Here is a 27,570-nt window from a genome sequence, read left to right as displayed (position 1 = left end):
GTCCCTGGAGTCTTGCTGGAGTTACTGATCTATGATGCCAGACGATGCTGGGAGGGTTTCAAAGCCCTGTCAGAGGGGTGTTTTCGTACTATAAAGACTGGTTGATACAATAGTTAGGGAAGGGAATTTTCCTAACAGCTTCCAGGGAGCGGGATGGCTGGCTCCAGCTCACAACCAGCCTCCCGTCCTTCCACCACTGGCTCCCAGAGCCTCCCTGACCCCAGCCAACCTACAAAATCTTGGGTGTTTTCCTAAAAACACAGCCAGCATTCCCAGCAGCGCTTCACAGCTGGCTTTGGGGGTGACGAAGGGAAAAACAAGCACCCTCCCAAAGGAGGCCTTTTGAAGGGTCGTGACTTTTCCGGCCTCGGGGGAAGGATTCGCCACCTCCTTTAGCGATGAAAGGCCGGGATGGAGGGATGGTGTAGGTCTTTCCAATACAAATTACTCTGTGCCACCAGGCATAAAACCCCTGTCTACACCTCAAGGATGGGTGCTGAAGGGTTGGGGGGAAGCATGCCAGTAGCCAGGCTTTCCCCGGGTGTGGGGGTCCTCGCTGGGCCCGCAGGCCCCAACGGGGACCTCCACACCCGGGGTCCTATGGAGCGAAGCCTCGCTCTTCCCACCCGTCACCCCCGCCATCTCCGCCGAACGGATCGCGCCCGGCGTTTTTTGTCGCATGCGCCCCTCCGTAGCCCAGTCCGTTGCCATGACGACGGGCCCAGCGGCCTGAACCCGCTGAAGGCGCCGGGAGCTGCCGCGCCGGTTTTAACCGCAGGCCCCGTTACCCGCTCTGGGCATGAAGCGGGGACGGGGCCGTTCTCAACCCCCTCTGAGGGAAGAAGGTGAGGATAGAGAGGTGGCGAAGCCGCGGGAGGGGTCTATCCGACCCTCCCCGTAATGGCTGACCGGGATACCGTTCGCCCGACCCGGCCCCCGGTGCCTGCCCCGATATCCCCGGGAGGTGCCGGTGCCTCAGGGCGGCTGGTTGCGTGTTCCTTCCCGCTGCCCAGCGCTTGGCTGTCGGGTGGCTGAACAACCGAAGGGGTGAACCTGTTAACTCCCGGCTGACTTATAGTTAACTAGTTAACTAGTATTAGTTAACAAGCAGCGTCAACTCAGTTACCTCTCCTCTGTCTTCGGTGACTGAGTAAGCCCTGATGATGACTTCGTGCCCTGTTTTTTATATTCAGTGTTTTCTGTAGCTGGGTTGAAAGGAGTGCCGGGCATACCCACAGAGTTGGGCACCCCACCGGGAAGGGGAGATGCAGTATCCTTGAGTCTCTTCACATACAGCTTTGTTTTTCATCGATATTGGTGGATAATTCAGCGCATCAGCTACAAGAGAAGCCATCCAGTTGTAAGGGAAAGGCAAGAGGAACTTCGCTTCTGAAACGGGATGGACAAAGCGGCTTGCTTCCTTCGTGAGAGTCTGTCACCAGACAGACGCTGCTGTGGGATGACTGCAGCCTGAGGGATAGTTCAGCCAGGAGGTAGCTTACGCTAGCTTTAGTAGCAGTTCACTACATAAAACATTCTGTCGAATTGTTACCAAAGTTTTTGACATTAAATAACATAATGTGAAAACCATCTGGTGTAATAAAACAGCAAAATCTGGCAGCAAAACAGGGCTTCCATGGTCTGGGTGGACCTGGCTCCCCCGGCTAGGGTCTGATTAGGAGAGAGGAGAAATCGGGGAATTTCTTCAAATAATCTGAGTGGGTTTTGTAACAGGTAGCTCAAAGTGATGTGCAGGCAAGTTTTCAACAACCTAATGAGAAAAGTATCGCATGATTAGTAACTCTTTCTCATCATTGATGAGGCATTTGCCATGTAGCAAACTATGAATGCAGGCACATACTGCTAATTTCTTCAAAGACCGAAGTTAGGAATTTTTTTTTTCCAGCCTGTTTGTTGATAGGACTGTGCTGATAAGCTTAAATTACATTCTTTTGTATTCTTACCCACTAATTCTCTACCAGTTGACCCCAAAGGACATTTCCAGCCCTTTTCCTGGGACTGATGCAGGACCGTTGGTGTACCAAGATCTGAATCGTTCTGCTCACTCTTTCAGCACGTTGGCATGCTTGCTGTCTTCCAGCCCTTCAGCATTTTTCTGGTACTGGAACCATTATCAAAAATACCGCAAGTGAGCTAGAGACCTCCTCCTTTTCTTTCAGCATGCTCATGTGCAAGTTAATCAGACTAATTGAAGTTGCTTATCCCTGTTAGATGTTAATTTAACATCCTCTTAGTTACTAAGGAACAGTGAGCATGGTGCAGAGGTACCTCGAGTCAGCTGAGGTCCAGCAGAGCTGCTTCATGCCTGTTTTGCAATGCGACCCCTGACCTGCTGCCTGTATTGTACTCCTTAGTATCTGTTGCACCTGAGTTTTCTGTGAAGCAGAGCAGCCCCACTCTCTGTTGTCAAAAGCTCATCCTGGCTCTGTGGCAAGCGAAAAGCAACAACTAATAATCCAACACAAGTTGAAAGAAAGAGAAATCACTTCTGAGCTCGTAGCTGTTGTGCAAACAGGAATCATAAATGTCAGGAACTTCCCAGGTTATGGTTCGTTACTCGCCTTTGGAGTTAAATCTGGCTTTCTCCTGCCAGGAGTCCAGACATTGTAGGACAGCTGAATAATCAAGCTGCTTCCTGCATGGATGTCCTGCATACATAACCTTCTGTTCTGTTCTAGCAACAGTCTGCTTTATACTTGTGTTGTGGAGTAACTCCTGCTTCTTTCCCCCTTTTTGTCATTAAAGTTCACTTTTTTGGTTTCTAGTCTGTCCACTTCCTTTGTTGCTGACAAAAGAGTCTCTGTTTTTTTGGATGCTGTGTAGTGCTAAATTGTGGTTCCAGACCATGTGCTCCAGTGGGGCCACCCACTCTCACTACACTTCTCTGCACTAGCTAGAAGGAAAACATGGCATATCTGAGACAGGTGAAAGCATTTGTTCTGCCATCATCCATAACAGCGTTCTGACATGAACACATCCCCAGACCACAGCACATCATACTCCATCTCCGGACTGCCACTGAAGTACCCTCTTTGCTCTTTTTACTCAATTTAGGTCTAGATCCATCCGAAGACTGGCAAAACCTGCAAGTTTCCCTTAGCTCAAAGTTTGGGGTATTGTTGTTTCACACAGACATTAGCACTTGCTTTTAGAGTGTGTAATTGTTTTTTCCCTTTGGTACTATCGATCACAAATCCCCTGTGCAGAGAGAAGTCTCTCCTCAGATGTGTTGTCATCTTAGTCTCTCCAAGTTTCTGTCCAGCCTGGAGCATAACTCCAGGACCGGGGCTCAGTCGCAATATTTTTGTATTACATATTTTTTGTTTTCCATTTTTGATTTCTGATTTCTGTAGATGAATATCTGCAATAAACCTCCTAATAAGACAACTCCAGAGAATTTGGGCGAAGCTGTTCCTGAGGTGCAGGTCCAACGCGCTCGAAGAAATGGCTGGAGCTGGCCTCTGCACCTTTTCCAGATTATTGCCTGGTTGCTGTACCTCTTCTTTGCGCTGGTTGGCTTTGGAATCCTGGTTCCTCTCCTGCCACGCCACTGGCTGCCTGCTGGCTATATTGTATCCTTTGGTCAAGAGGAGAACATGGACTGTAATAAACTCTCAGTGGGATTTTTTTAAAATAGTTGTTGGGTAGCATAGAAAGCCTAGGAGAAAGCAGCTGAGTCGGAATCTTTTTCTGAACGATAACCATAATCTTGATCTTCTCCTGTCTATAAAAAACAGTTATTTTGAGATCCTCTCTGCCCTTCAGCTTTAGGTAGGTCACTAACGTTCTGCTTGTCTCCTTCATCACTCTGTTAAGGTCACTGTCTTTGCCTCCAAGGCTCTTCTGCTGTCTACTTCTGCCTATGTGTCTCCTTTGCTTTATATTATTCTTCTACAAGGGTGCTGCAGAGTTTGAAGGAATTCGTACTAAAAAAGACCCTCCTGAAACATCCTTGCCGCGGTGGGCAGCCACACCTCCCTGTGCTGACTGAGTCTTGAAAGGCAGCTTTATACATTTACAATTTTACGGTGTGGTTGCTTGTGATAGCTGGCAGTTGATCTTCTCCCAGGGCCCTCCCCTGTCCTCTGTAGAAAGTCTGTGAGTGAAAGACAAGGTGGTGTAGTGTGAACCTCAGAGGAGAGGTCTGTCGTGGGACAGTCTTGAGCAGCTCTTTAATACACATCTAACTGTCCTCTAAATGTGGGCAGTATCAGAAGATGAGGTGCTTACACTGTGAAGGCATCTTGTCTTATGTGCTGCCCAGTAAAGCCTAACTCAGCCCAGCCCAATGCGTTTTCCACCTCCTGTCCTCAAGCCCCCTCCCTAAAGCTGTGTGCACTTGCTGCTCCTGCAGCTGGGGAGGAGAGGGACTAGAGATGGGGTGCACTGGTGAGCAATCCCAGTGCTCCCAGTGCCACCTTGTACTGTCATCTCTGCCCAGGGAAGGAACTTCCTCAAAGCCAGGGAAGGAACTTCCTCAAAGTCAGGCCCTGGCTTCTGGTGGACTAGATTGTCTGAGGAGTGGCGGATGGGAAGAGGGTATCCTGAGATTTGAATTTAGTGCTTAACAAGCTGGTGAGGGTTTATAATTTGTGAGCAAGTGTTTGCTTTTGTCATCTCTCTGGTAACATCTTTGGGGTGCAAATAAAATTGACTAAGTGGCTCGGTGCCACTTAGTGCTTTCTTAGCAGAACGAGCTAACCAAGAAATATGATAGAGACAATCTTGGGAAAAGTTCAGAAGAGATCCGATATGCACTTACATCATTTATACATCTGATTGATGTATGTCCATGGAGTCTTTGATATGTTTGGGATGCTTTTGCTTATCGTTGTTTTAGTTACACCTGTGTGATTTAGGCATTAATATCATTAGCTCACAGTGGTCTTACGTCTACTTATCTTATCCAAATCCTTGGTATTATCACGGTTCAAACCTCATGAATTTGTCTACCAAATATCTTCATAACTCAATCTAAAGTCACTCTAATTCAACAGATTTATGTATCCTAAAGTTTTACTACCAGTTAATAAAGCACTAACATCTCTTTTGCGTCAAAGGCAAATCCCCTCCCATTCTGCTACACCAGTCATCAGAGCTCTAGTCAGCTAGACCTCTCACAGACCTCCTTTTTTTCCTTACTACACTGCTCTATTTTCCATATGCCTTAGTATCATCAATGATGTGCACATCTGGCTGTGTAACAAATAGACTGGAAGGTTAATTTTTGCACACATACTCATTTAGTTGCAGTATATTGAGAAGCAAACTCTTGAGCACAGTGGTACTCCAGGCATGCAGGGTTGCTGCTTTTATTTGTATGTTCTTACATATTTGTATATTCTTTCCAAATATTGGCAGTTAGTTCAGGTGTCTGATCAAAAGTACTGCTAAAGCGTATTTGCTCTGACTTGCTACTGCATTTGAAAGTAAGAATCCAAACCGGTAATCTTTCAAGAACCAATGACAAATCCTGGATACTGTCTGTCTGTAAATTGTGTAGGAGTCTACTTTAAAGGGGTGATCCTCTTCCTTGGGATTCTGACTAAGGAAAAGGAAAGCAAGGTGATCAGTACTAGTTCCTTGATGTGACTTTTTTTTTCTTTCTTGGAAGTCTGGTCTTGTGAAGGGGCATGTGCACGGCCTTAACTGATTGTTCCTTCCCAAGGAGTCTGTATGGACTAAGAAACGTGGACCTATGTCAAGAGTGGGGTCAGATTCTGGTAAGTAAAGGTAATTTTTAAAAACTCCTGTGCTAGCAAGGACATTTCTGTGAGACAGAGTAGTACATAATAAGGAGGGTTGTTCCTGTAGATTTAGTTACCATTTTCCAGAGGATATTTATTACAGTGCAAATGTCTCTGTTAATAAAGCTCAGATGAATGTGCTGCAATCAGTTATATAGTGATTTCTAATTCTAAGCCATGTATTTCTCATCTGTGTGGGCTTTGTGTATTAAGGATAAAAATATATGCATTAAATCACTCATAAAATCCTTAACTGTGTACTTCAGTGTCCAGGAGTGTGTTTTATCTACCATTTAGTTGTTCATCTTACTGCAGTCTCCATTGATCCTGCGGATGCAAATGTGCGAGAAAAAAACTATCTAGGGCCTCTGGCTACCTTCAATCGTAATCAACATGCACATGTCATTGAAAACCATCATTGCCATGTCTGTGATGTCGATGTGTAAGTATCTTCTTTTTTCCTTCTACTACACTGTCTTCTTCATCATTACATTTCACCATTAGTCTTAAATGTTAGACTATAAGATTGAAATTGAGCCCCTGAAGCTCTATAGCGTGAGTTAAACTTCACCCTGTGGCAAGATTCAGTTAGCTGAGTAGGTGCCTGCTGTCAAATGTGCGCATGGTTCCGTACTTTATTTGATTGCTCACCTGTTGTGTGGAGAGGACTGTTCTGTTCCACATGATCTGGGTGTTGGTGTTTGACCTAACAACATGTAACTTGGGCATGTGTGCTTGTATTTGGCTAGATGCTAATATGGTAGCAGGAAATGCTTGGAGGGCAGACATTGAGATCAAGCTTTGGAGAACTGCTGAAGAGTTTCAAATAAGAAATGAATGATCTCCAAATTAGAAATCACGCAGTGCATTGAAAGGCAAATTTTGCAGTATTTGGGACTGTGGTCCAACAATGGCCGATATGGCCGATACGTTTGGGTGTTGAAGTATTCCTGATGTAGAAGGTTTTCTCACTATTACCAGGATTTCTACTGCTGTAACCCCCTGTATTTGTGTCACTGGAAAGTTACGGTAATAAGCTGGTGCTGCCATGCTAACGCCACCCTTTCTTTGGCAGGAGTGCCAAGTCAAAGCACTGTGGAACTTGCAACAAGTGTGTGTGTGGCTTTGATCACCACTGCAAATGGCTCAACAACTGTGTGGGAGAGAGGAATTACTGGTAAGAGCCTGGCATTGTGACAGGAGTGCAACACTGCATCAATAATGTCGGCCCTTCTCTTCCCAAGATTCTCCTGCATCTCAGCCCAGTCTGTACTCAGCCACACAGAACCACTTTTTTTTCAGACCCCGGCTGAATAAAATCAGTCATGAGAAAACTAGATGGAAAATGCAAGCATGATTATGAGATTCAAATAACCAGGGATAAAACTCCTACACTTAGGATTTTGTAGCTGAACGTCTACGAGTGAAAACAGAAAACATAATCTTATTATTTGGTATTAGGAAAAGCTTACGGGATGTTAATTGGGTGTCCTTAATGCTTCTGAGAGCTGGAGTGGGAATAGAACCGTGATTGTGCTGTTCCCGTCTCTGAAACACCCTGCATTCAGATTGCATGCTTTCCCTACGAGACTTGCCGATTGGCAGGAGTTACAGCAGCGTATAGGCACCTCTAATCTGTGCCAGGTTTAAGATAAAGAACAAGGAGGCTATCACTGATTATTGCTTCTCAGTTTACTTTCCTGCACTAAAACCATGTGGAAAGCAAAGCGTTGTTACTGCTGGGTGCCACGTTACACTGCCTTCAGATTTTGTGCAGGGACCTCTTTGTCTGTCCTAGATATACTTGACTGTTTTGTAACCATGGTTGCTCTAAAGAGTCACAGTTTAGTCCCTGAGGGTAACAAATCAGAAGTAAGACTGTTCACCAGTATCGATCGCAAGTGTAAGAAAGCATCACAGTAATTTGGGATAGCTGTCTATATCTCCGTCTTTATTAGAGGCTGGGATTTTGAATTGTGTGTGTAATGTTATTGAAGCCACTCACACTTCTCACTTTCTTGGCAGGCTCTTTTTGAATAGCGTGCTGTCTGCCATTCTGGGCCTTGGGCTTCTGCTGCTCGTTGCTTGCTACGTCTTTGTAGAGTTCTTCATTGACCCCACGATGCTTCGCTCCGACCGGCACTTTGATGGTATGAGCAGTGCTTCAGTTGAGCATCCTGTGAATCAGCCAGTGTATCCCAGTATGGGATTGGATTCTGTGGGCTCTCTCACTGACAAGGAACTCCATTCCTTACTCCTTCAATTTATATTTCTGCAAGAATATCTCTGCTCAGCTGGATGGAATGTCTTTCCTTACAGAGCTAACTGCTCTTCCTATGGACCTTGCAGACACAAGATTTCTTAGGCCTCCAGTGCATAATGGGTCTGCAGCTACTTTTAAGTTAACAATATTTCCAGCTGCAAAGTTTAGTTAGAGATATTTAATACCTGGACAATCTACTTACCTCCAACTCTTTTTGTTTTACAGCTCTAAAGAACCACACGGACCGCTGGTTTGTGTTTCTTCCTGCAGCTCCTGTTGAGACTCAGGCATCTGCCATTTTGGTGACGGCTGGGATTTTTATTCTTCTGAGCCTAATGACCGTGATCCTGCTGGGCCACCTATTGACCTTTCACATCTATCTCAGTAGGTATTATGTTCCCGTCACCTGCATCTCCATTTCATTTTCACTTAACTGCTTCTACTCATTCTGCATTCACTGTGTGTTCACCCGTGTTACAAATAGACACACCTTGTGCAAGATTACCATTGAAAAGGTAGAAAATTTAGGTTTAACATTATACTTCTGATTTTCCCCCAGGACCAGGTAGCCTTATCAGTGCATGTGCAATATAGGGCTTGCGTTGGGCCTGTGCATTCCTGTGTCTAAGCTATGTTATCCTGGAACGGAAAGCACGTGCGAGAGTAGTTGAGAAGACTAGGTGGGATGAATTGGTTAATTCCAGCTCAGTATCAGTGATGCCAGATTCAGATTGGCTCTGCATACAGGCTTTTTTGAGTCTCTTCACTGTGCTCCCCAGTACTTCTGTTGTGTGAGAGCACCTGTTTCTCTGTTACCCCGGAGAAATGTGGATGGTATTGATCTAAATTTCTAATAGGAGGCCTGATGTTCAGGTCAAGGTCCCTTTATGGAAGTTATACTGTAGCAACACAAAAAGACTTGTGGAATTCAGAGGAAGAGGTTTTCAGAAAGAGTCCTCGTTAGATCTCTTACTTGTTGCTCTGTCAAGAAGAGATATTTATGTTTGTTTATGTACAGATAGGCATGAAAAACCTTTTTTCAGCCATCATCTAAAATGAAGCCAAAGCTATTTGGCTGCGTGATGTAAGTCATGATGAGAAAAGATCTTACACTTGCAGTAGTCGGTGGTGCCAAAACTAGGGAAGAAGGGATGTGGTGGAAGAGAAACGAGGGTGGCGGTTACAGAGGATCCCCGGATGGATTTTTAGGTTGTCAGTTAACAGCGATGCAGTTGCCACCACAAACTAGGTCAGCACAAACCAGTGCAGCTCCAGAAGCAAAATGGTTGCACTGCTGAAATGTAGCATTTGATGTAGTGTTCCTGAGCTGGCATTAATGTTACAGTCAGTGAGGTCATTGACCATCTTTTTCCTTCTACAGCCTCTTTGAGCTTAACTTAAATTTGGTCACGCTGCAATTTTGCTTTCTTGGTGGAATTGAAAGTTGACTTTGCTGGGTTAATGGTGATGCCTGGAGATTTCAAAGGCCGATCTAGCACTGTAGAAAGACTAAAAGCATAACAAAGCTGGGGCCGCTCCAGGAAGATTTCTTTTGGATGAAAAAGAAAGGATTATTCGGTTTAGTACTGAGTGGTATTTATCCCGTTTTTGTGTACAACTTCCACAAGAGGGTGCTCCCTCCTTGCGATAAAGACATGCTTTCTCTTGTCAAACAGGAAAGTGTGTGTGTTAACTAGTTCTACTCTGGGTTTGGGGCATTTTTTGTTACTGTTGTCTTGGGGTGATTTTATTTTCCTCTTTCAGAGTAAATTTTCAGCCAAATTAACTTTTATTTCTGCCCCAATTTTAAATCTTTATGACTTACATGGAAACAATTTAATTATTGTAAATTTTTTTTAACATTTTATTATATTAAAATCTGCTACCCTATTGAAACTGGTTCCAGCTGTGCAGAAGTGTGGTGTGTAAGTCCTTGCTGAAAAGGAGTGATGTCACCATATTGAAGCCTATATTGTGTGTTACATAGGAGTATGCATTGCACTTACAACTAGGATTCAGGGAGATAGACAACGTATGTCTGGTTTAAATTCCTCTTATTTCATACCTGTAACTGTCAGTAGCCTCATCTGAATGCTTTAAGGTAGACAGTGTTGGAATGAACTGTCTAACCTCTTTTGGGACTAGAAATACAGTTTACCAATTAAAACGTAGTTACTGTTCGTAAGTATTTCTTCATAAACCTTTTTTTTTATATATAATTAAATTACAGAAAGAAAAGAGCACTCCTGTGAGTGGTATTGCCTTTAAGCTGCACATAAAAAAAACCTGGCTTAAGTCAGGTATGACTATGAAAATTTTAGAAACTGGTTTTGTTGCAAGCATAGTGAAATTTTCAGAATTACTGTCCTGATTTTAATTACTTGCTGGTATCACTCAAAAGGAAAGAAGTAGGTTATTCTCAAAATAATCGTTCTCAGAATGATTGAGACTCAGTGCTAGAGGCATTCAGTGAAGCATGGCACTTCAGAAGTTTGGAGGGAGGGTATTTTTTTTTCTTCAATACTGAGAAGCCAATAGTAAGCAGAATAAAAAAGAAAATAATAGTAGGGAATATAGGAAGGGAATATAGGAGAGCATATAGGGCTCTTCACAGGCTATGATTATATATTGCACAGTATGTGCTGCAGTGTTATCTGGCCAGACAAATGCAGTAATTTTTAACTAAATAGCTCTATTAAAATATTTTTAAAGTTACTCTGTTAAGTATTCAGAAACCAACAAACTCTAAATTAAAAATGGTTTATAGCCCTTTGCTTATGAAGGAATATTCTGTTTCTCAAATAAAGCATACAGTACCATTCTAGGAGCATTTGCCAGTGCCCAGCATTGTCCCCGTTAAGTGCATTCACTGATCACTTGGCTGCAGACTCGCATTCATTTTTATGCTCTTGTCTTCCTGGCCAAATGGATCTTGAATGCTTATTTCTTCAACAGGTCATTGCTTTAACAGGAAGGGCACCTTCTCCTCTGCTCTCCCCCACTTCCCTGTGAAGTAGTCCTGTGTTTAGGGTATGGTTTTGAGAGGTAAGATATTACTGATACAAACATCTTCAGGCAGAGGAAGGATTTTAGTCTGGATGTCCCACATCCTAGGCATCTGCTTTAACTACTATGCTTCTGTAAAAAGGAAGAATGACTACCAGGCTGTGCACTAAAAATCTTCAGCATCCATTTCTGGGTTTTGTGCTCTAAAAATACTTACCATAACAGGATCATTATGGGAGGAATGTCTGAGTTTTGGATCCTTGTAACATTTTGGGTCTCATGAAGAAACCAAGCTGGTCAGAAATGTCACATGCTTTTGATCATTCATGGAAGCAGGTGTGTTTGTGTGTGGGACCTTAAGAGCACATAAACTCAGGCACATGTAAACTCTGGGCACTTCTATGTCACAAGGCAAGCCGTGCATTTGATGCTCACTGTTTTGGACATGAAGTGTCTCAATCTCCTCTACAGGACACACTAACCTGCTGAATCTTTTTTCTCCATTTAGCATCACATACCTTCTGACTACTCACTGAGCTTTCTGCACAATACAGATCTTACCCTTATTGGGTATGAATAATGGATTTGCTCTGAAATGAGCTGACAAATTACTACAGTATAGAAGGCTGTACCATGTATATGAGACTTTAGAAGAATAGTGGGACTATGAGAAAGTATTGTGATCATGACAATAAAGGATATAGTAAGATGTACAGTGCAAAGGTACTTTTGGCTTAGAGTATGAGTCTTTTCATGTTTATAGTTACTATTTGATTGTATAGTTATTCAGACTGTTTGTATACGTGTAATCCGGGAGTGGCCTTTCCTGTGCTGACAGCTCTCTTTCTTTCCTCCCAGTGTGGAACAAATTGACTACATACGAGTACATCCTGCAGCAGCGTCCCCAGCAAGAGGCAAAAGGGGTAGACAAGCAACTGGAGTCTTGTCCCTCCCAAGTGAGACCCAGTCAGGTACTCGTTGAGCTTTCAGTACATTTCTCAAAAACAGCCTCCCTTGCCTGCAGTGTAAAGTTTGCTTCACTTTTGCGAGCTCCAAATTTTAGAGGCAGTTGCTACAGATAAGACTTTAGAGGTACTTTGGTGGAGTTGAGTGGGATGCGAGAGAGTGTAAGGCCTGTAATTTGAATGAACACTTTAGGCATAAGCAAGTACTGCTTTCAAAGCAACCAATCCCACCCACTCTCTTCCTCCACCAGTTGTTTTGGGCCCTGCGCTATCTATTCTCTTCTGCCAGCGCAGCTGTTTGTTACAGTCACGCAGTGAACAGGGTGGGGGAACTCATCTGGGTAAGAATAAACTTTATTAAAAAAAATAGTCGAGCTCGTGTTTAGCTGGCCCAGTTCCCTCCCATTTGGTTCACCAAGCAGTCACATAAATGCCTGTGTCAGCACGAACAAGGATGATTGAAGAGTGGGAAGGGTCCTGTCCCTGGAAAGGACAGGACCATCTGTTTCGGTGGCAGTGCATGTCTGGCTGGCTTATGTGAGCAGTGTCGCAGGTCATGACTGAAAGCGAGACAGGCTCTAAGGCTGGAGAAACTAGGGCTAATCATTAAGCAGCTAATAATACGAAGTAGTTTAACCATCTTGAAAAGGAAAAGGATACCAACTGTGTTCAGAAATGACCCAGATATCTGGTTTTCTTCGAATTGAGTCTACACAGTGATAAGGGTCCTTGTGATTACTGTGATGTTGAGCTATATCACTGTAAAAAGGGTTCTACAATGCTGTTACACTCTGCACTGGCATATATATTCTGCTATGAATTGAGAGGTTCAGTGTAATTTATTTTGCTGCAAGGCAGCTCTATCCCTGGAGTCACTCAAAGTTTGACAGGACAAATTCTGTACTGGCTTTAACTGGGGGCTGGACTAAAAACTTCCAGAAATTCTTCCTAGTTTAAATTATTCAGCGATTCTGTGATCCTGTGTAACTCTATCTAGTTTTATGCAATAAGTTACCTTCTATACAACCAGTTTTGTACTTCATAAGAAATTAATTAAATCCAAGCTTCATCCAGGTATTCTATGTAGAGATACTGGGATCTCCCTGGACTCATTCATAGTTTTTTCCTATCAAAGCAAAGGGGTGAGTGAGCTAATTCTCCTTCTGTATAATATGGAGACCCTAGCTTTTCATATACATTTTTTTACTGCCTTGGAAAAGTTGAACTTTCAGTTTAAACAGAGGTTTCCATAACAATAAAAATATTTGGCACCTTGTCTCATAGAGCTTTGCTTGCCGTGAAAATTAAAACAATAGTAAAGCGTTAGCTCTAATCATTTCCTAGTTACTAAATTTTGATTGATACTGAAAATCTGTCTGAACAGGGGTACACTCTCTGTGTGTGCATATTTGGGATGTAGCCATTCAATGATGTTCTTCTGTCTGCACTGGTGCTTATCTAGATGTGTGTGAATATGGTTAATTTGAAGCAGCAAGCCTGGAAGAAGCAGGGTAAAAAGTAGTTCTGTGTTTCAGGACTGCAGTTAATACCTTGGGGAACAAGAAAGACTGGATGATGTCCAGTAACATTGTTAAGAAAAATGTTAACCCTCCAGATTTTCCTTGTTTCTTACATAGCAACCAGAGATAAATACAAACAAATAGATTGGAGTAGGAGTACACCAAGTGACTTGCGTTTTGTAAGCTGTGTTGACTACAGCCTTCTTTAGCTTGAACACAAAAATCCTTTGTAATTGATCCAAGATGTTGCAAGCATAAAATGGAAATCATCCTCTTCCCACTTTTGTCCTAACTGTTCATTCATTTTAGGGAGTAAGAAGAAACATGCATTTCTCCTTTAATCCTTGGTTTTGAGCCTTATTTAAGCTTGGGTGTTGGTTTTGGCTTCAGTTTTCCATGTTTGTCTGTGGTTAAGTCTTTTGCTATGTTCAGGTTAAAGATTCTTCTTTAGGTTAAAGAATTCTTATGTGCTTGTAGAATCCTTCTCAGAACACGCACAAAGTGAAAGCCCTAATTTTGCACACTGGAGTGGTTCAGATGTCACAAAAAATGCAAAACAGTTGGACATACACAGCCTTTGCCTGTATTACTATACCCAAAGCAGCATGTGCAAGTAACAGTTTTTTCTGTAGGTGGTTGCATAGCAGTCCAAAGAAATATAAACTAAACCAAAAATGATACTTTAATGCATAATTGCATTCATACCAGGGAGCTGGCTTTCATAGTGAGGCCAGCTGGGATGTGATTTTTTTCACGTTCCTAAAGCTTTGAACTTGCTTTGGACACTGATTCAGGTTGGTGAGGTTTGATTTTAAATAATAAACATGGATTTTACTCAGCTTCCCTCACGTTTTCAATATTGCTTCTGTTTTCCAACGTCTGGTTAAGATGAACCTTGTCTTCACTCTCAGCCTCAACACTTGCAACAGACTCGCTTTCCCTGGGACAAGAACCATTTTTTCCTGTTCAATTCTGCCTCCCCTCCAGCCGGACAACATTTCAGGGCACTGGCTGCCACTGAAGTGGTTGATAAGAGCAGCTCTAGCGGGCAAAGGAGCTGAATTCATCCTGAAGTTGTAACCATGAAACTTGGGGTGGACACAGCTGGTATTCAGCCTCTAGAGGAGGGGTCAGCATGACCAGGCTTTGCAATGAACTTGGGCGGTCTGTCGATTTAGCAGTCTGTTTTCAGCAAGAGAAGAACCTGAATCCTAACAACCCGATTGGAAAGGGTAGATTTGTCTTGCTGTCACAGTTGAAGGATGCTGGCTGTCCTGCTAAGGACTGTGGGAGTGGAGAGAGGCTGGGACTCTGCTGCGGTTGCAGTTTTTGTCACACTGAGAGTACACTGTATTTTCTACTGATCGAGTCTTCTTCCATTTGCTTCTGCTAGTCAGCTCTAATGGTTTGCTTTCTTTTATGTGACTGCTTTGGTTATACATAATTTATAGAAGGCTGAAATGGACAAAATGGATTTAAAAAGCTCTTTCATTCCCTGCTTGGAAAGAAGTTGTTCGTGATATTCTCAAGATATATCATTTATTAATCTCCTTTGAAATACCAGTCCTGTTTGTATGCTGTGGACATTGAATCTTGATTGTTTTCAGTTACTCTGCACAGTCCTACAAGGATGTCTCCTGCTTCAGCTCATTTCAGCCACAGTGTGCTTTCCTGTGAAAAGACTTACCGCCCATATGCTTACAGTGACATGAGATTGTGCCTGGTCTCCTTCATTTGCAACTCAGGTGCATGAGGCTTGAATGTAAATGTTAAGAATTTGGTCCCCAAGGAGATTTGAGGAGGCATTTATGTACATTTGTTGTTCAGTCGATGATGAGCAACAGTCTGAATTGAGTTACCAGTTCTATTTGAAATACATGTAAATTTCTGCAGATTATCAATCCTGCACTTGGATAAACTCTGCCTATAATAGAACTAAATAGCGTAATTCTCAAATCAGAAAGTTCTAATGTTTGGGATTGCTAAACCAATTCCCTTCAAATTCGATGTTACCACCTATAAAACAGCTGGAAATTCCTTTCCACCTCTTTTTTCTTTACAAGACCCATTAAACTCAGAGCATTTTACAAAAGGCAACAGGCCTCAAGTCTTTCCAGTTTGGCAACTCTCTTATCTAACAATCACACGAGTACTGAGGCTCCAGACATTGATGCCAAGATGTTCAAAAGCAACTAGTAATTTTGGAAGTATCTCTTCTGGCATGTAAAGAAGGCTGGCCAGAGTTGATCAGACCAGTGTGCTGGCTCTGACACTGGCCAGTTGTGGATGTTGAGAAAGAGTGCAGGAGTTGTAGTTCCCAGTACCCTCTCCCAGCACTTGGCAATATGTGTTAGGGGCTTTTGGAGCACAGAACTTCGAGTGGCTTTGTATTTGCTGGTTTCTCACACAAACTTTTCTCATTTCTTCTTGAATCCATGTAACATTTAACACCTGCAGCATCCTATGGCAGTGAGTGCTACAGCTTATTTCTATGCTGTGTCAAAAATGCAGCCTGCCTTCTGTTTCTTTTGAAACTACTACCTGATTTTTTTCATTTGATGCTCCCTAAATATTCTGTTAGAGAGATGGTAAAGAATTATTCCCCATTTGCTTTCTCCACTCATATCTGCCCTGAGTATTTCCTCTCCTGACTGAATAGCCCTGGCCCATTAGCTGTTTCTTGTACAGAAACTGCTCCATACCTTTCATTGGTCCTGTCACTCTTCTCTGTACCTTCTTCCAGGTCTTCTTGGGGGGAAGTAACATGAAACTATTTTCCATTTTTCTTTTTTTTTCCTTTCCTTTTCATTCTTGTAATCTGAAATGATTTCTTGGCTACCACTGAATGTGCAGCTCCATGAATTTTTTTCTAGTTCAGAGACCATTGCTTTGTATGTAAAGGTTACACTACTTTTCCCACGTACATCACATTACATCTTTACATCTAGCAATATTGATTTTTGTGTGCCATTTTATCACCCCATAATTCAATATTGCAAGAATCTTCTGCAACTCCTTGCAGTTGCTTTTCATTTTTATTGCCTTACATAAGGAAGTATCATCACCAGACTTCATCTCACTGCTCTGCTTTTTTGTTGATTGTTTATGAATTTGTTGAAGTGCAGAGGCCCTGGGTCTCTCAGGAACCCATCTGTGGGATGTCCACCTTTGAATTCATTTTCTCAAGTTTGCTGATCAGGCTGTTCAGACAAATAGGTCTTCATGAGCTTGTTTAAGATATTTCGGAAGCTAATGCCTATCATATTTAAAATCCCTCTGTCTTTACCACCTGAAAGTTGCCTTAAAATGTATATGTGTCTTTGTGGCCACTGCGCACTGAAATGTTTAAGAGGAAGTTGTCTTGCTAATTATTCAAGTTTAAGAGCAACTGGAAAGTAGTGTCAAGGTTCTCCTGAGCACAATTTATCCTTTTTGACAACGGAGCTACATACCCTGCATCACTTGGTACTCTGACTATCTTAACTGTGTCCTTTTGAGGGAGAACTGGGAGCCCTTTTCTGTAATGCAGACACTTGGATTTAGGCGGCTTATTCTTTGGGTCTTCTTATATGTGTATGAAAGTATGCAATTTTAAAATTCAGGATGGCATTACTTTGAATTCATCTACACCTGAGGCAAATGAGCAATATATCACATCTAAAAACAGCAGTTATTAGCCATACAGGATTCATACAAGAAACAGAAAATACTTTATGTTTTTCCTGTATGTTGCATGCTTTCACTTTCCTCACCTCCATTTTGAATTTAAAAGAAGTTTTTTGCATTCACTGCTTAACTCCTATGATTAAACTGTATTGAGGGCTTTAAGTGATATTTTGAATGTGGTCCCAAGAAATGATTAAGCTGGTCTCCGCAAGTGTGCTCTGATTTGATTTGGAGTCACATGAAATGGTGGCTGGACTAAATGAATGAATCAGGGACTTCTAATTGTCTCAATCTTGGTTTTCCGTCTTCTTAAGCAGCAGACTCCTGCTGAGTTTCAGCTGTGCTAGCTGTAAGGACAGAAAATGTCTGGCATGTGGCTGAGGAAGGAGGAAGAAGACATCTCTCTAGTGAAAATCCCTCTTCTCCTCTCTGTGTCCATATTGGTCTGAAAATGTGAATTCTTTTTTTTTCTTTTCTTCAGGAAGCAGACTTTTTTTCAGGTAACCCTGGCTATACAGATCCTGGTATTCAAGTAGAGGAATTCTCAACAGTAACTTCAGGAAAAGGGTGAGTAAAGTCATATATAGGAGTCTGCCAGCAGCATGTATGGTGAATGGGAAATTGTCACCAAAATCACTGATGGACCCTAAGACAAAAGTACTTAGGCAGATAGGGAGCACCCATGTTTTGACCAAGGCATGGTGAAATCTTTGAGTTTCAGGAGGGCAAATACCTGCAGGACTACTTGCCTCCCCTCCCCTGGGAAAATATCTTCCTAGAATACTCTATTTAGGCTGGTTTGTATTAAAATTACTTCAAAGCTGCCTGATTTGTCCTGTAATTCCTATACTGAGCTCATTATAGTTACATGATTCAGGTTGTCAAGAGATGAATCACAACAGCAAAGTGTATAACACAGGCAAGCACTCATGGGAAAACACCATCCTTGTCTCTTAATTAATCGTTGCCTATTAACTCATGTCCCTCAGGAAGGGAGAGGAAACCCTTCATATTTTGCACAGTTGCACAGGAAAAGTTACCCTGCAGTTTTGCTGGCAATGCTGTGCAAAGCAGGGGATGCTTCAGTCAGGCTGATGCGTATGTGCAAGCAAAGTAGGCATCAGAGTTAAGTCATGTCTAAGGGAAGTATCTTGTATATCTGCCGTGTGTTTTAGCTTTTCAGAGCTCTATGTCCGCAGTGATGAAGCTGACCATGAGCAGAGCTCCTCCCCTGACCTCCCAGCTCTTCACTTTGCGGTCCCCTCTCAGGTAAGCAGGAGACTTGCTGCATACCATAACCTCTGCTGCTGACAATTCACCATGGTGCATGGGTGCACACTCACTCTAGTGCAGACTGTGGTTGCCTCCTTCGTACACATGCTGTTCCTGTCCTCAGCGTGTCTCTGCAGGTATGGCTGTGCCCTGCAGTCACCGCATCTAAGTGATACTCTCCTGTCTCATCTCCCACATGTGATCAGATGTATTCCACAGTTCCCTCATAAGCTTGCAGCTCAGCTGTAATACGATGTCTTGCTGCTCCAATGCAGTTCGGTGACTGTATCTATGCTACTTTGTTGATGTAACAAGCTGTGCGTGTTTCTGTAGAGCAAAATCCAACAGTTTATATGTTCATATATGGATGTTTAAAGCATCTGCCCCAGGGAAAGATGGTGTGTGTGGATATGAAGCTTGAGTGTATGAAACAGCTGTCCAAAGTCAAGTTTTCTGCCCTCTTGATATTCATGTATCTACGTCCAGATGCTCTCCCTCCTTGCTCAGATGGCAGGTGGTGGTGCTCTCCCCCTTTCCTCCAAGCTTATTAATCAAAGTCTTGTCATCTAGATGATAAGAAAAAATCCTTTTCAACTACACTTGTATTTTGGACAAGAGTGATCTCTCTCTTGGGATGTCCTGTGCTATGTGACTTTTGGTCCCCTCTTCTAGTTTGGCTCTACAAATGCATTTATCCACCAGTGTCTCATACATCCTCCAGCTGTATGAGACAACAGCTTAAAGGTACCTACACACAGAGAATCACTGTATGCAGATAATGTATGCATTCATTAAATACCCATTTTCTGTCATTGCTTTATAGTAACTCAGTCTTAAGCTATACAATATTCTTGCTCTTTGGTCATACCTAATGTTCATTATTAAAAATAGGAGGAATTAAAAAGAGGTCGCAGTTAAAAAACCTGCCTGTCTCATTACTTCAGACTGATGAAGTGACTTCCCTTCTCTTGGGCAATTTGCTTTCACAGCAACAGAAAAAAAGAAGAAAGAAGACACATAAAGCTTCTTCCTCAGCAATGGACAGCAGATCTAAACCACATGCTAGTCCTTGGTCCTCTTTACAAGATCCCCAGTCAGGTGAGAGTGCACCAGTCAGCTTCTCTGCTTCTGGACTGGATTTCTGGTTGCTGGCACACAGAAATAAACTGTGTCATGAAAACCCAGCACTGGCAGAAAGTTACCTTGCCTAAGAAGGGATAGTAAGTGCTTCGAGATACTCTAAAATGATCAGACTTGTGTACACTGCTGAGTGTAGAATTCCGTACATTTTCATGTCTAATATTGCATAAATATATGTATGATTTTCTTTAACACTAGTAGATCAGCCATATCAGAGTTTCTGGGCTTGTTGTCTTTATGGGGCTGAGGGATATCTCTCTCTCTCTCTCTCTCTCCTCAAGCTTTCTTCTCCCTTTCTTTCCATCTGTAGAGTTCCCAGCCATGGCTGCTGCCACCTCAACTTCCCACAGCCTTCACCTCCTAGTGCCAGCTTTTCCTCTGAGAGCTGCTGTGCCCCCCAGCAGCATCGGCCTCATCCAGGGGGCGGGACCCCCAGCTGACTATCACTCAGAGTCCGCCGAGTCCATGGATGAGATTCCTGTGGCTCAGACTCGCCTTGGGAGCACAGCCCTTCATAGGCCTCCTAAGAATAACTCAAGCAACTCTCAACACTATCCTTTGTCCACAGACAGTCCCAGAGGTGACAGGAAGAAGAATCTGTATTCTGGACACAAGGTAAAAAGGAAAAGCTGCCAGCAAGACAGACGTGTGGAACGAGACCTGGAACTTTTTTCTAAGATTCCTGCTGTGTTTGTAAGTAAGAGCAGTGGAGAACCTCATGTCTCTCAGCCCCAGCCCAGTGAGAGCACATCCGAGCCACACCACAGAAAATGCACCAGCAAGCAGCACATGGGCAGACGTGATTCATGCTTTAAGGACATAAGGACAAACACCACAGCGGCCTAGTGATCAGCTTTCCAAAGCCATAGCTTCTGGGGACAAGGCAAGAGGTTCTCTTTCTATTTGTATGTTGCTGTTCAAAGATCTTGACTCCAGTGACTTGTCTTTTTCCCTGGAGGTAGCAGCGTCCCTTTACCTGATGCTGCCCATCTTCCAGCAAACTAGCTGAGAGGCAGTAAAAAACCCGCTGCATCATTGTTTCTGGCTGCTGCCTCTTCCTAAGCCAGGAGTGCCCCCGAGCCCAGTTCCACTCTCCTTGTCAAGGGGAAACAGTCTCCCCTGGTAGGGATGTGCCCAGGGCTGCCACTGGTTAAGGACTGCAGCATTAGTATTCAGTAGAGGGCTAAGGGACTCATCCCTGCACTGTGTGCTAGCCATCAGACTGCAGTGAGACATTTCTCATGCTCGACCAAAAGCAAGAAGCAATAAGGTGGCAAACCTGAGGTAGGCATGTTGCTAGAGAGAATTCGAGTGCTTTCCGTAGGAAAGGGCTTCACCCTCCTGGCCCTCCGCACACTAGTACGGCAGTAACTTTCTGGGAGAGTGCATGGGGAAGAACAAGGCTGCATTTCTGCTGTTCCTTGGCACCCTGGAAACTAAATTTCCCATCTGCCTACATCGTGTCAGTCTTTGGATCATGCCCAGGGGCTTCAGCAGGTGGTCAGGGAGTAACCTCAGGATTGTCCTGTCCCTATACTGCTTTCCACTGTGTACCCTCTAGCCAAGACCACCACCAGCATGTACTTTGTAAGGCAGCATAGTTTGACCTGCTCCACCTTCCCAGCAGCCTGAGGTGCTGCACAGTGCAGCTTTCTCATCAGAGAGCTTTCTCACCTTTCCATTTCCTGGGCTGCCAGATCCCCATTAGTCCACAGCCAAGCCTGGAGTCTCTGTACTGCAGAAAAATCCTGCAGCAGACACTGGGGCACATAGCCAGTGCCTCAAGTCACAGCACCCTGTTCTGGTGGTGAGAAGCAGAGAGCTGCCTGGGCTGCCGAGCTACAGCACCTCGGCTTTCCCTGCACCCTTGGCTTCCCCGGGCAGCGTACCCCATTCCAAATTCCTGGCTGAGCACTGAGGTCAGGGCTGCCAGCAAGCCCAGATCTGCCTAGCAGCCAGCTAACCTCAGAGCCCAGGATAGCAGCTACGCACACATCCAATGGGCCTTGCTACTGGCATGGGTGTGCCTGACACGATTTGTCACTTGACAGCCATGGCACCTGCACAGCTCCTGCCTACCCAGCATGGCCAGTGCCCTGAGCGGCAGCGGCTGGCTTGGCCGGTTGCACTGTTTCTGGACAAGCCCTTGATGCTGCACACTGCTGGTGTGTGTGAACAAATAGGTGCACCAGCAGAGAAGAGGAAGCCCGGGAAGTCTTTATTACTCTACCAAATGTTTTGATGCATGGAAACCACAACCAACCCTTTCTCCAGCCTATGGTGGGTGCAGGTTAGGGAAGACAAGACAAAGTGGGGTGCCATGCAGGTCGAACTAAGCTGTTCCTCCCCTCATGTAGCTCAGTCTGTGAGCATTCATCAGAAATGGTTGAGAGCAGGACAGGATATCTGGGGACAAATGCCCTCTGGGCAAAGCCAACACGGGACAGGCAGGCTGGACTCCCAGGTTTGATTTACACACTTCCCAGCCCGGCTGTTGCCTGTCATCCCAGTGCTCACGCTGGCTTCTGTGCTGCTCTGAGGTCCACACAAAGTCTGCTTCCCCTGGAGCTTTAGGTCCAGACAGATTTCCTTCTGGGGAGCTCACTTCAGCAGAGAGAGGCGGGAAGGTGGCTACTGTATGTTGAAAGCCTCAGCTCATTCCAGGGGCACCTGTGAATGCTGGCAGCTGGCCCAGCTCCCTTGGGAAGCACCCCAGCACTGTCACCTGGCCAACACCATGCTGTGTGGTGCTCATGCAGTGGACATTTCAAATAGTGCTTGCCTTCAAGGAGAAGGCAAAGTGCTGTGGCTGCTCCTGGAAACCCATGATCCTTGCAGAGCTGAAGCTGGAGTAGGGGAGTCTTCCCTTTGTGGAAGGGTGTATGGGGTAAGTGTGGCTCATAGACAGGACCATCCAGGCCAAGCACTCCCTGGGACAGTCCTTGGCAAATTCTGGCAAGGCAGTGTAGCTACGATCACTGACCCTGGGCTTCTTTAAAAGCCTGTCTTACCATCCTTCTCTGTTGTCTGATTTTTGACTCCTGAAAGAGCTGGAATGAGGAGTCTTGACTCTTCATCGAATTACGTGGACCATTGATCAGCAAAAGTGAAGTCTCATGTAGCTGTTGAAGTCATTGTCTCAATTTGCAGGAAGGGTTGGCCTGTAGTCACACTCCTTGCAGCTTCCCTTGCTGCTGTGGCCAGTGGTACCCGCTGGCAGTGTGACCCCTTGGAAAAGCAGGCATGTGCGGGACCAAACCTTGTGGATGAGCAGACATGTCACTGCTTGTCTGCAGAGACCAGGGCATCTGCTCACTGATGGATCCTGGTTAGACAAAGTCCTTCCAGTTGTTTCTCCTCATGTCTGCTGTCATCCAAGGAAACTACACCCTGCGGTAATGCTGGGCTCAGGATTTTCAAAGGCCAGCTGTCCCTCCACCCAGAAGGCATTGGTAATTTCTTTCCAGCAGGTGCCCCTGAGCAGACCTCATGTGTTTTCTTACCCTTCATCCATGCAGAACCAGTCCCAAAGTCATTGTATGGAGCTCTTTAGTAGCTCTGTCCATAATGAATTTCTATGCCCTTTGCTAAATAGTTTCCTCCTTTTTTGCAGTTATTAATTTATCTGCCCAGTTGATGGTCCCCCCACTTTTCCCTGCACCTCTGATGTCCCAGCTGGGCTTAGCACCTTAACCTGTGTGGGGGTGACAGTGGTACCCTCTCCATAGGACCCTATGGATGTTAGGTGGGACTGCCTTCCCTGAGGCATAGCGGGTAGACCACCTTCTCCAGGAGATACATAACTCCAGCCTGGTTTCTGTGCTGCAGCAGGGTGAGCACCACAGGGAGGAGGCCAGTCCGGCTGTGCACCATGCTACAGGAAGACTGCTGTCCCCTTTGGGGTGAGTGGAGCCAGGTTTCCTGGTCTATCAGATGTCCAGGGAAAGAAAGGTCCAGCATGTCCTGAGGTGGCAGGTTCTGAGCACAAGCTGGGAAGGAAGGGGATGTCCTACAGTTTGCTGGGACATGACGCTCTCCAGGAGCACAGGTCTCACCCTCAGGTCCAGCATTTAGTTGTCCTCCCCATCCCAGGCTGTGCTTACCAGCCAGTTGTCCTGCTGAGAATGGCCCGTAAGCCTCAAATTCCCCTGCCACGCACACAGACACCCACCTGAGAAAGGTCTTTGCCCCCAGAGTCCCGGACAACCAGTGCAGAGCCCCATAAGCTGCTGGGCTGTACTGGTTCTGTCCTGCCCTGCAGGCTTTTCCACAAGGAGCGGGAGACCACACTTCTTGTTGGAGGCCAACAGGATGCCCTGGGGACCCTGATTTGGGAATTTCTCTGGGTAGGGAAGATATCCTTCTGCTGCCTTCAGCTGAGCCATGGACCATTGTCTCCACTACTACATCAAGTGCTGGAAGAGGCAGAATAAATCAAGGCTGCAAAATGCACAATGCCTTGTCTGTGTGTTGGGGCAGCTGGGCGCTGAGCGAAGAGGCAGGCCCCAGCAGGATGGGCTTCCAGCACTGCCAGCGTTGGGCTCTGGTCTCCTGAACCTCACAGGTGGCAGGTAGGATTGTGTGTGCTGTGTAGTGTTTGATTTTGGCTGGGTTTTGTATTTTGACCACAACCACATTAAAGGAGGACTGTTGAAGATGCATATTGGGCACCCAGTAATGAAAATGGTGAGCCTGAGATGGTTTTAACCCCTGGGAGAACTGCTCTCTGCCTCAGATCAGTTCCCAGCAAGAATGAACCTTTGCAAGTGCAGTCCAGCATCTTAGCTGAGCTGCTTCACGCCGGGAGGGCCTTTTGCAGATGCCGCTTTGCAATATGCACATGCCCTTGGGACCCTGGCTTTGGATGCTGTGTGTGGTATCCCACAAAGTCGTGGAAGTTTTCCACAGCAGGCAGCTGGTACCTTCCAGGATGGTCACAGCAGGGGCAGGCACAGCCTGGGCTCTCTCCTTCCCCACCTCATTTCTGTCCTTTTGGGACCCTAATGCTGATACCCTGTGGGTTCAGGTGCTGAGGGCATTTCTGCTGCCCTGGCGAGGCTGCTGCCCTGGATGAGGAAGGTCCATAGCAGACCTGTGGCAGCAAGCGGAAGGAAGGAGTCCCATTAGGGTACTGCTGCAGAGGCCAGCGTGTGGGCAGAGCAGTCCTGGCCGTGATACCAGAGGACTGCAATGACCATGAGCTAAGCCCTTGCTACAGCCGAAGACCATCAGGGAGCTCGGTTAAGGCGACAGCAGAAGTCCTGATGCCTTCAGCTCCCCATCGCTGCAGAAACATTGAGGTCTGGCATCCCCGGGCACCTTCTCCAGCACTACATAAAAGGTTTTTGCCAGGGCACGAACTGTCCCATCAGCAGGAGGCAGTGCCCTGGGCTGGCTGTTTCCACCACGAGACGCTGTGGCTTTTTACTGGGAACAAGCAAAGCATTTGCAGGATGGTGACAGCTTTCCAGAGTCCTCTAAAATCGTAAATCACAGTCCCTGGCCACTCACCAGCAGCTGTGCCAGGCCTTGCAGTGCCTACTGTAAGCCTCTCCGCCTTGGCATGGGATGTACGCCCTGCTTGCTTTCATCTTTGGGCCTGACTCAAATTTCTTAGTTTTCTCTTTGAAGTCAAGGGGACCTTCCTTGGGGAAATGACTTTTGGTGAGTCTGTTCCTGGGCGCTGCTTTTGACACGTCCTGAGAGCATGGTGGGGGGAAAGGAAGCTCCCGCCAGAGGACGGAGCTTTTTTCCCCCCTCCTCTCTGCCTGGTGCTGTGCATAGCAGCCGGGACCCCAGCTCGAGCGGCAGATCCCCCCTCGGCTCTGTGTGCTGCTGGCACACCCGGCACACACACACGCACCCCACGATTGCGCTGCCCATCAGCCACAGCTAAGCCTCCGTTAATGCCTTGTGGACACGCTGTTGCCGGGGTTACCATATACATATTGCACAACCTCGGAAACACTTCCCTCTGTTTTGTAGCAACTTGTGCTAGAGAAGCAGTGTTCCTGCATAACCTCATCCCACCCCAGATGCGGCCGAGCCAGCGACTCATTCCTGAAACAAGATGACTCGGGGGAGCCTGCGGTGCCCAGCCTCCAGGGAGGCAAGAGGCAAAGAGGACGGAGGGTGAGCAGAGAGCGTGCTCCAAGGTTGTGCTTGTGCTCTCGTGCAAGCTCTGAGCTGCACCCTGGAGCTATCGCAGCACTCCAGGACTCTGCGTGAAGATGGGGAGATAGACATGGTCCTAGCAGGGACAAGCCCAGCATCAGAACCCGTGTCTTGGTGACACTGAGCTGTGAGCCTCGGTGTGCCTCGGGTAAGCTCTGGAGTTATGCGGCTCATTAAGTTCCCCAGAGTAGGAGACAGCCTGGCAATATCCTGACCTTTATTGGAAATGCAAGAAGGGAAAGGTCCCTGGGGAGGTGAGCACTGAGCTGTGTCCATGCTCCTCCACCACATCACAGGACCTGTGCAACCTCTTCCTCAGCTCCTGCCCGCGCTCCAGGCTCCAGACCAAGTCACAGCCTCCTCCCGGGCTTCCTTTTCTGGGCTGCATGAGGAACAACAGGAGCCAGCCAAGGACCGTGCTCCATCCCAACAGGGCTGTCATGGTGACAACAAATGCACAACAAACCCCAGCTCTTAGGAACTGAAACCTGACCTGCTCAGCCCGACCCTGTGGGGCAACTCGCCAGCCCTGGCTTGGTGCCCCCGGCTCGCCCCGCTCTCCCCATGTGCCGCCTCTTGGCTTTTTGGGCTCTGCAGCCCCTGGGGCCGGCTGGAGCTCTGGCAGAAAAGCTGCTGACGTACCCAGCTCTCGTTCAGCTCCTGCCTGCTGCCAGCTCGGTGCATCTGGGCTTTTGCACTGCCTGCTGCTGCCAAACCCTGCCAGAGCTGCTGCGGGCTGGATGTTCCAGCTGCCATTACCTGGGCTCCTCTCCGGAGCTGTTGGCTGGAAACAAAGCCAAAGACACCTGCTTCTAGTGGGGAGTTGCAGAGCAAGCTAAGGACAAGGCTGTACCTTCAGCAAGACTTAACCACCGTCCTCGATATGGCAGCCCCAATTATTGCTCTCTCCTTAAAGCAGAGAGCAGGCGAGCAGCTCTTTCCGACTTTCTGAGGGGTGGGACGACAGCCCTAGGTCCTTGCTGGCCTGGGTGGAGGCTGGTTTAAATTCCCACTTCATAGCTAGCTGGTGTAATCTCTGAGCCTCTGCACTTTGGGACCTGCTTTTCTAGTTTCTGAACAGTGGGATGCGTGCATGTTCAGGACAGATTCCTCCTGGTGCCACCTCTGCGCAGCGCCCAGGCTCTCTGGCCATGTCTGAGCTCTACCAGTACAAGCTGGACAGAGGAGAGATACTCGTGGGTGAGGTCTGCCTGGACTCTGGCATCAGGCTGGTCCAGCCCTACTAGATGAGCCTCCACACCTGTCCTGCCCACCCTTGCCTGTCCCCTCCGGGATGTCCTTGCCGCCTGGCAGCCATGGGTTCTCACCCTGTCTCTGGCTGGGCTGTGAAACAGCAGCTCCTGCTGACGGAGGGGTCACAAGGCTGGTTGGGGGCCATGAGAAAGTGGGGTCCTTCATGTGGCCTTGAGCATCTGGAGCTACCCAAAGGAGGCAGGTGCTGTGGCAAGCCTGCGTCCTCTGACACCAGCCCTGGCACTCACCTCTGAGGCAGTAGGTAAAGTTAGTGATCACAAATCACAGACTTGCAGAGTTGGCTGGCGGTCACCTCTGGAGGTCTCCAGACCCCGCTCCAAGCCAGGACCAGTATGAGCAAGTTGCTCAGGGCTTTGTCCAGTCAACAAGGTCCCAGCAGAGAACACATGCCCCTCAGCCAAGAGCGGGGAGGTTGTCACTGGGGCTGTACCCCAAAGCAAAGGGCTCTGGGTGCAAGAGCAGAACTGGGATACCCCTGGGGCAGCTCAGCCATGGGGACGCCCACTTCCGTCCTTGCCCTG

The 27,570-nt window shown here is 46.3% G+C and overlaps 1 protein-coding gene across 7 annotated transcripts; it reads left to right on the top strand.

Moving 5' to 3' along the window:
• Nucleotides 1-715: 715 nt before the first annotated feature.
• Nucleotides 716-24,052, top strand: ZDHHC1 (zinc finger DHHC-type containing 1). 7 transcript variants are annotated; one of them, XR_003924927.2, is made up of 13 exons: nt 716-845; nt 3,375-3,593; nt 5,690-5,744; nt 6,084-6,210; nt 6,844-6,945; nt 7,794-7,918; nt 8,257-8,415; nt 11,896-12,008; nt 17,670-17,755; nt 18,364-18,457; nt 19,450-19,558; nt 19,911-23,502; nt 23,951-24,052. XR_003924927.2 is itself a non-coding variant. In XM_030025015.2 (12 exons), exons 2-12 carry the CDS (start codon nt 3,375-3,377, stop codon nt 20,444-20,446), a joined length of 1,467 nt encoding a protein of 488 aa, XP_029880875.1. In that variant the 5' UTR covers nt 716-845; the 3' UTR covers nt 20,447-24,052. The 7 variants fall into 7 exon arrangements, 6 of the variants coding, with proteins under 6 accessions (XP_029880875.1, XP_029880870.1, XP_029880876.1 ...); XM_030025015.2 differs by having other exon boundaries at nt 20,169-24,052; XM_030025010.2 differs by having other exon boundaries at nt 19,911-24,052.
• Nucleotides 24,053-27,570: the final 3,518 nt, after the last annotated feature.

The sequence above is a fragment of the Aquila chrysaetos genome, chromosome 9 (genome assembly GCF_900496995.4).
Source record: "Aquila chrysaetos chrysaetos chromosome 9, bAquChr1.4, whole genome shotgun sequence".
In the NCBI taxonomy this organism is placed as follows: Eukaryota; Metazoa; Chordata; class Aves; order Accipitriformes; family Accipitridae; genus Aquila; species Aquila chrysaetos.
This window is presented reverse-complemented; position numbering and strand designations above follow the sequence as displayed.

What these genes read in the sequence shown, in the direction of transcription:
- ZDHHC1 (XM_030025010.2), top strand. Translation starts at nt 3,375, where the DNA reads ATGAATATCTGCAATAAACCTCCTAATAAGACAACTCCAGAGAATTTG. An exon ending in GTGGGAGAGAGGAATTACTG is followed by an intron (nt 6,946 to 7,793) that starts GTAAGAGCCTGG and finishes CTTTCTTGGCAG; the next exon opens with GCTCTTTTTGAATAGCGTGC. An exon ending in CTCCGACCGGCACTTTGATG is followed by an intron (nt 7,919 to 8,256) that starts GTATGAGCAGTG and finishes TTTGTTTTACAG; the next exon opens with CTCTAAAGAACCACACGGAC.